The sequence below is a fragment of the Antrostomus carolinensis genome, unplaced genomic scaffold, assembly GCF_000700745.2.
Source record: "Antrostomus carolinensis isolate BGI_N321 unplaced genomic scaffold, ASM70074v2 scaffold48700, whole genome shotgun sequence".
NCBI lineage: Eukaryota > Metazoa > Chordata > Aves > Caprimulgiformes > Caprimulgidae > Antrostomus > Antrostomus carolinensis.
In genome coordinates this window covers 1-7877 of record NW_010287484.1, presented here as the reverse complement: position 1 = coordinate 7877, position 7877 = coordinate 1, and the positions used below count along the sequence as shown (strand labels likewise).

Genomic DNA, 7877 nt, shown 5'->3' with positions numbered 1-7877 from the left:
GAAAAATTGTGGGGGGAAAGTGTATACGACTTAAGTTTGATATGATTAAGTGTTGGGGAAAGACTACATGATGAGATAGATCTCAAGGAAAATGTTCTCCATTAAATGAGTAATTTATCCCATTAATTCCATTGTGGCTGCATGCCACAAGTCAATACAACCATGGTGCTAATTCCTTACTGCTCTGCCCAGAACCCGTTTCCCTCTCACTTGTTGAATTAGCTTGATGATCCTGTCTTCCCTCCAAGCCTCATGCTGTCAGATCTCTGCATTACTTGGATTTTCTTTACAATAACATTTTCCTGTTGCTCTCTGTGCTCTGTAGGAATCACCAGTTTCTTGCCTAAGCTTTCATAGAGTCATAGAATTGTTTTGGTTGGAAAAGACCTTTAAGATCATTGAGTCCAACCTTTCTTTACTGACTCTTTCCAATCCCTCTTCTGGAGAATCACAGAATGTTAATGATTGGAAGGGACCTCGAAAGATCATCTAGTCCAATCCCCCTGCCATCTTTAGTGTTTCTGCTGTGCTGTCCCTAGAGAACGCAGAGGTCCAGCATCTCACCCAACAGAGTGATCTGCTCAAGCTCTGCTCCTGGCTCTGCACTTAGACACTCAGCATTTCTCCTCTTCTGTGATCCCAATGTCTGATTTCCCACTTCAAAACAAAGCCACTTCTCACAGTCTAGTTCTCAGGCACATCATTTACTTCTGCAGAAAAAGCTGCCCTCCTTCCCTCCTTCCCTCCTTCCCTCCTTCCCTCCTTCCCCTCTCGGAGCCTCAGCTGCCTTTTCTCTGTGGTGTGGAGATCAAAGAGGGTGGCTGTTGACTAACAGTTGCTGCTGGTTCTTCTGGGCTTCTTGCCTTCTTTTGAATCAGCACCACAAGGGCGTGTCTCTCAGTGGGACGTTCTGCACGCGTGTGCATCGTGGTGCAGATCTTTGGGTGATAGGGGCCCCGTAACTCACAAACAACAACTTCCAGCCCAGTGCTATCATAGAATCACAGAATGTCAGGGATTGGAAGGGACCTCTAAAGATCATCCACCCTGCCAGAGCAGGAACCTAAATGAGATCACACAGGAAGGTGTCCAGGCGGGTTTTGAATGTCTCCAGAGAAGGAGACTCCACAAACTCTCTGGGCAGCCTGTCCCAGTGCTCTGTCACCCTCACTGTAAAGAAGTTCCTTCTGAAGTTTAAGCGGAACCTCCTGTGTTCCAGCTCACACCCATTGCCCCTTGTCCTACCATTGGGCATCACTGAGAAGAGCCTGGCTCCATCCTCCTGACATTTGCCCTTTACATTTTTATAAACATTAATGAGGTCTCCCCTCAGCCTCCTCTTCTCCAAGCTAAAGAGCCCCAGCTCCCTCAGCCTTTCCTCAGCAGGGAGATGCTCCACTCCCTTCATCATCTTGGTGGCTCTGTGCTGGACTCTCTCCAGCAGTTCCCTGTCCTTCTTGAACTGTGGGGCCCAGAACTGGACACAATATTCCAGATGTGGCCTCACCAGGGCAGAGTAGAGGGGGAGGAGAACCTCTCTTGACCTACTAACCACACCCCTTCTAATGCACCCCACTAGATACTAGATAATTCACTATGAATGAGTTCCCGTTCCTTCAAGCACAGAAGCTTCTGCCTCTGGGTGAACGCTGTGTCATAGCGATTGAAATTGAGATTTCTCATATTTTCTAACATTTTCTTTCCCCCCTCTTTACAGGTATCCTCTGACAAATTACACCTTTGGCACCAAGGAGCCCCTGTACGAGAAGGACAGTTCCGTGGCAGCTCGGTTTCAGCGCATGAGGGAAGAGTTTGACAAAATTGGGATGAGGCGGACGGTGGAAGGGGTGCTGATTGTACACGAGCACAGGCTGCCCCACGTCCTGTTGCTGCAGCTGGGGACAACTTTTTTCAAGCTGTAAGTGTTTGCTTCCTGAATAGAACTTTTTAGTTTGAACTTTATTGTCACCACTAAACACCCAGGGTAGAAGCTGAAGTGTGGCTAATGATAGGAGATGTTTTGAATATGATTCATTTGCTGGGAAGATTTATTGTGGGAAAACCTTTTTTGAATGGTGAGGTTTTCATCTAAAATGTATTTGTCCGAGTCTACTCGTGTGGGGTGACAGTTTTGAACCAACTGGACATCTTAGTTACGGTGCATTGCTGTGGTAGATTCCTGTTTAAAGCTCGTTATCAGTAATTAAAAGTGTTGTTCTTACATTGTGAAACCTGTTATGCTTAAATATGCTTATGCTGTGGCTGTAAAGAGAAGCTCAAGGCATAAACCCCAACACATGCAGAATGATTCCTGTTTCCAAACTCCTGAGTGAGCTGGGGACAGCGAGAAAGGCGGGCATCTGGATTTGAGAAAGTTGCTTCGGTTCATCTGATGGTTAACACTGCTGGAGTGAAATTGTTGTGTTTGGATCATATGGCCATAGTGATGGTGGTGGTGCTCGTTTCCTTTTTTAAACTGGATGGGCTTGACTTGACCCAAGTTATTCTGCCTGTCTTCTTTTTCTTTTGTTTTTAACATTTACATTGTTCTCAAGTGCGTGTGTGAAATCTGATTTTATATCCAGATTCTTTTTTTGACATCTTGATTTGGGGGATGTTTGTGGATAAAATAGGCTAGACTCTTTTGCAAAACTCTGTAATGATGAAAATGTGTTGGGTTTTTGTTTTTTTTAGGGTTTTTTGGGGGTTTTTTTAATTAACCTTGCATCAAATGCAGGGTGGTTCCCCACGTGAGTTTTATTTTCTGCTTCCTGTGTGCTTCAGTGAGTGTTTTTGAGATAAGAAGAAATATGATTAGTATTTACTAGTCTTTCTTCAACTTCTAGTGCTTTTATATTATTGTTAAAGGTTTACATTTTAAGTGTCCTCGTTACACTTTGTCCTGTTGAAGTTAAAATATTTTATATATATATATTTTTAAGGGACAAAGAGTAGCCATTTTAGTCACAGTTTTGGTGAAAGCTATCCTACAGTCTTCAAATTTAGCAAAGTTAGACTTGGAACTTCTGATTTAAGGGCCTTGTAACTTCTGATTTAAGGGAATTTGTAACTCTGTGCCTGGAAGCACATCCAAACTTACCTGTGAAAGTCTGTACATACAATAAAACATAACTTCAGCTGTCATCATTGATTATTTTAACAGACCTGGTGGTGAACTCAATCCAGGAGAAGATGAGGTAGAAGGGCTCAAACGCTTAATGACAGAGGTCTGTTTTCTTTCGTTATGTTGCTATGTGGGAATGTTGGATTATTTTAGATTTAACAGGATAAACCAAAGCATTAGAGTTGTCTCCTTATGGCTTCTGTTATGTTGATGCTTTTGTGATGTTCTCAGGTAGTTAAATAAAGCAGCAAGTTTGCATTTATCTGCATCATGAGTGTGACAGAGCGGTCTAGTGCCTGACCCCTTACCTGCTGCTCAAGTCCTGTGTTCATTCTAAGCTTTGCTTTTTGGCTGGCTTCAGGCAAGTGAGTGTGCAGATGGGCAATAAAATATCTTACAAAGCAGAACTGATGAGGACTTGCTTTTGAGATAGTCTTCCCAATGCACCAGTTAACCTTCCGTGCTCTCCAGGTAACCTCAATTAATTGTGTCAGGTAGATTAACAATGCATTTCACTCTTCCCATTGCTCTGACGGGACTCAGTTCAGCTGAATAAATAATAGAATTTGAAATGTTTTTTTACAGTGTCCTTGTCCTGTCAGGTGAGGCTTTTACTAAAAAAAGACACTTTATACAAAAATACGCTATAATTCTATTAAAAGCTGTTCCAGAGCAGTTCTGAACTACATCAGACCCTTATTACAGAAAGTCTTTATGCTTCTACTGTATGTTTTCTGGAAAAAAAAAAAGAAAAAAAGACTTGGGGTATTTAGAGTTTTGACTGTAACTGGATTTTTGGTAGATACTGGGTCGTCAGGATGGTGTTCAGCAAGACTGGGTGATTGATGACTGCATTGGTAACTGGTGGAGACCGAACTTTGAACCTCCACAGGTCAGTACTCATGTTGATTTTCATCTTCTTCAGTCAAGTATTGATTGTCCTTCCAAAAATCTTCAGCCTACCAGTTGGGCTTTTGGAGTATCTGCTGCATGAACAATTAGTTTTTCTGTTTTTTTTACCTATTTAATCTCTTTTCTGTGGCTGAGAAGACAAGCTCCCCTCTCCCTCCTCTCACCCATCCTGATGGATGAGAAACCACTGGATGTAATAACTTCTAGTCCTGTGCTGAGCCAGACACACCATTTACATTCCTGTTTTAGCCACAATGGAAACTCTTGCACTGCTGCATATGGAACAGATGCCCTGTGAATAAAATAGTCTCACTACCCTATTTCTAAATACTTGTGCAGTTTGCTGTTTTTAACTGCTCATCATTATTGGAGTGTCTTTAGATCCTGTCAATAGTTGTGACAGCAACAGCATTCCTTTTTGAGTGCTTTCTTATAAAATGGTTTTTATTATTTGATGCCATGAAGGAACAACGTATGACATGTTGAAAGCTTGCACGGTGCTTGATAATTTATAAAGTAGAACTTAAAGTTGCACAAGATTTTCGAAGCTCTGTACAACCAATTTTTATTGCTTTTCTTCCAGTATCCCTATATCCCAGCTCATATTACAAAACCAAAAGAGCACAAAAAGCTTTTCTTGGTCCAGCTTCAAGAAAAGGGTGAGTATTTGTTTGCTGCAAAGGATTGTGTTTATAACAATGTTTAAATGTTTGCATTTCATACAGGGAAATGGGGTGGCAAGTTTGTGTTTGTATACTTGCAGTTGTTTATAGTTGATCACTAAAAAGTTAAATGCTGGTATCCATATTGAAGGTAGGTGAATTCCTTTTTCACATGAATTCTCAGTAAATGCTCATTTCTCCTGCATCCGTACACATACAGCACAGGAACCAAATATTTAACTAGAAAAGGAATAAACCTGCTCTGGTGCTCTATGTAGTGATCTTGTTTTGAAGTGTCTGGGGGGATGGTGATACCTTGGCTGAATGTGTGGTGGTTTTTCTTATTAATCAACTTGTATTTGTTTATAGCTTTGTTTGCAGTCCCAAAAAATTACAAGCTGGTCGCTGCACCGTTGTTTGAGCTCTATGACAATGCACCAGGATATGGACCCATTATTTCCAGCCTTCCTCAACTTTTGAGCAGGTATATTATGATTTATTTATATTCTAGTTCTTGGTCACACATTTACTGTGGGACACCAGAGCAAGGTTAGACACTCCAGAAACCAGCTGTGAAAAAGGTTGCAGCTATCCTAGCTGAGAATCTACTTCAGACAAGATGTGAGGGACAATTTAGAGGCACTGAGAGCAACTTGTTAGCACCAAAGTCCTATCTAGCACTTTTAGCGAAGAAAATGTGGAAGATGGTGAGGATGAAGCTGTGCACAGGCTAAGGAACAGCCTCTTGTAGGTGTTGGGGACAACGTGAGAGTAAAAGCCAAGAGGTGTGTTTGAAGCACTGAGGTGGGTGTGCAGGTTACCACAGCTTTGTGCTGATTAAATAATGTGGGTTTTTTAGGCTCTGCACAGTAGAGTTCACAATGTGTAGCATCTTTATAGCACAAGCAAATACAGCTGTATTTTTTTTCTTCCTTTTCCCAACATACACACTCTTTAGTTTTCTTACCTGATAAAGGTTTGTACCTCAGCTCTGCTGAGCTCTCTGGTCTCACTGGTTTCTGTTACCTCAGCACATGTATCTCAGTCATCCCACAGCCTGGCAGCTGTTCCTCGGGGAAGCAGTTCTGATGAAAAAAGTCTGTTATCAGCACTGGTATTGCCCGTAACAGGCTTGTATCATGCTATGGTGGGTTTTTTCTCTATCTAGCCCCAATTTTGGCTGTGCTAGTTGGGGCTTCCCCCTTCCCCTTTACTAAAGTGCCTGAGTAGCAGCAAAACACTGGCTGTTATGCAGCCGAGGGCCAGTTTGGTACCAGTACAACAGACACATCTGAAGGATGGATGTCTGGAATTTGAGGGGGATGCTTGCTTTCACTGTGGGAATGCTGTTTGTTGTGAAACTTAGTTGAGAAGAATTAGCTTTTCTGTTGAGTACGTCCATCTGTTACCCTTGGAGTGGGCCAGGCTGGCCCTGGTAGCAGAAACGCTGGGAGTTGCTGATGGGGTTACGTAACTCTCACTGGTGTTTTCATATTGATGAAGCTGTCTTAAGAGATTAAATGTTACTAATTAGTTCTTCTGCAACCTTTAAGAGACTGATGTGCAATGCTAGCATAGCATTTGCTGTTAAAAATGATGCTTCCTGCTATACTATAAAGCTGTCTTATTAAAAAAATACACTTTTGTTCTCTCAGATGGAGGCTCATCAAGAACAAAACCAAAGCATTTGCTTATTCGTTACAAAATGTCACTTGAAAATTTCTCATGTGGTATAAACCTTTTAATTTTAGGTTCAACTTTATTTACAACTGAATTCCTGTATACCCGAAGAGTCTGATAGGAGAAGCCGTCTCTGTGAGCACAGCTTTAAAATGTAGAGAAAAGAATACGTGTGTGACGCGAGGGGTTTTTTATGTTGTTCTTTTCCTGAAGGCCACTAACCTTTCTATTGGATGAATAGAGAATCTCAGCTGTTTAGGTAGTGGGATGGCAATGTGATCTCAGTGTTTTAATCACTTTTCATTGTAATACTCACCAATTTATTTTTTTTTTGTACAACATTAAACAAAATGGTTAAGATTCTGTTTTTCTTGGGTGTGTGTTTTCTGATTTGCTTGTTTTGTTTTTTTTTTTTTTTTCCTTTGCTTTAGTTGTCTCCTACTTTTAGGTTTGTTTTTTCAACTTTGTTACTTTCCTTCAGGAATACAGAAGATCTTGGAAACAAGGGGAGGACCCAACCCATTCAGGGATCATTTGGATGCTCTGATTTCTGCATCCCTGGGCAGAGAATTAGTCAGAGGGAGAGATTAAACAGTATAAGTAGGTGAAATATAATTTTGAGTCTTTTCTTTAGAGAACAGAATTGCAGTTTTGAGGTTGAAGCCATTGTTGAAAGCTTATCAGAACTGATCTGGAAGTGTTAGTGTTTGTACAGGGCTTGGAGGAAATAGAATGGGTGTCTTCTCCCTCTGTGCCCCCTTAAGAAAATAACAACCCAACAAATTCTGTTGGACTGACCTGAGATCCAGTTAGAATATGGAAGTTAAATTAATTTTGTGTGTTTTCTAAGGCTACAGAACAGAATTTGGGTCATGTTGAAATGTTTTGCCAATGCCACGTGCAAGTGTTTCCATGTTGCAGCAGACTAGTGTGCTGTGTCATCCTGCAAGGAACCCAGTCTCTGCTTCTTCACCTCAACATTTCAGTCTCTTGCAGGTAGTAAATATCAGCCTTTTTAGGGTTTGGGGTTTTTTTACATGCTTGGCTAAAGATCAATTCCAGTTGGGTGTGTCCCTTCTTAATGCCTTCCATAGTTTAGCTTAACTCTTGAAAAGACTTGTTTCCAAACTGTGCCTTTGATCAGAAGATGCTCTGTTGTTTGGGCACTGTCCTTATTTCTGAAGGTGCTGTTGGAGAGTGCGTGCTCCCAAGAGAACTGGCACTTGCTGAAGTTGTGGGTTCTGTTGCCCGTTGTACTGGTAAGCTGTGTGTAGCACAACTACGGCAGCTCACTGCTTCGGTCACACACAAACTGTGAAGGATGGGATCAATAGCGAAGAAATTCTGGAGATGTTAGTGGTAGGGCTGCTCACCTTGGATGGAAGTCCTGGATGCGGGCTTAGCAAAATGTGTAGTTTCTTAGGCAACTGCTAGATGAGGAAAATAAAGTTCTGGGAGAATAAAGTTCTGGCTCCAGTTCTGGAGCCCCCATCACAAGA

At 41.7% G+C, this 7877-nt stretch overlaps 1 protein-coding gene across 1 annotated transcript; it reads left to right on the top strand.

The window, feature by feature from the left end:
- Nucleotides 1–1717: 1717 nt before the first annotated feature.
- NUDT21 (nudix hydrolase 21) lies at nt 1718–6741 on the top strand (the record flags this gene model as incomplete). The annotated part of the gene is made up of 6 exons (XM_010162890.1): nt 1718–1918; nt 3164–3227; nt 3927–4016; nt 4620–4695; nt 5068–5182; nt 6450–6741. Coding segments are annotated over 6 exons (568 nt in total), but the record flags the coding sequence as incomplete, so codon positions are not given.
- Between the last annotated feature and the right edge of the window lie 1136 nt (nt 6742–7877).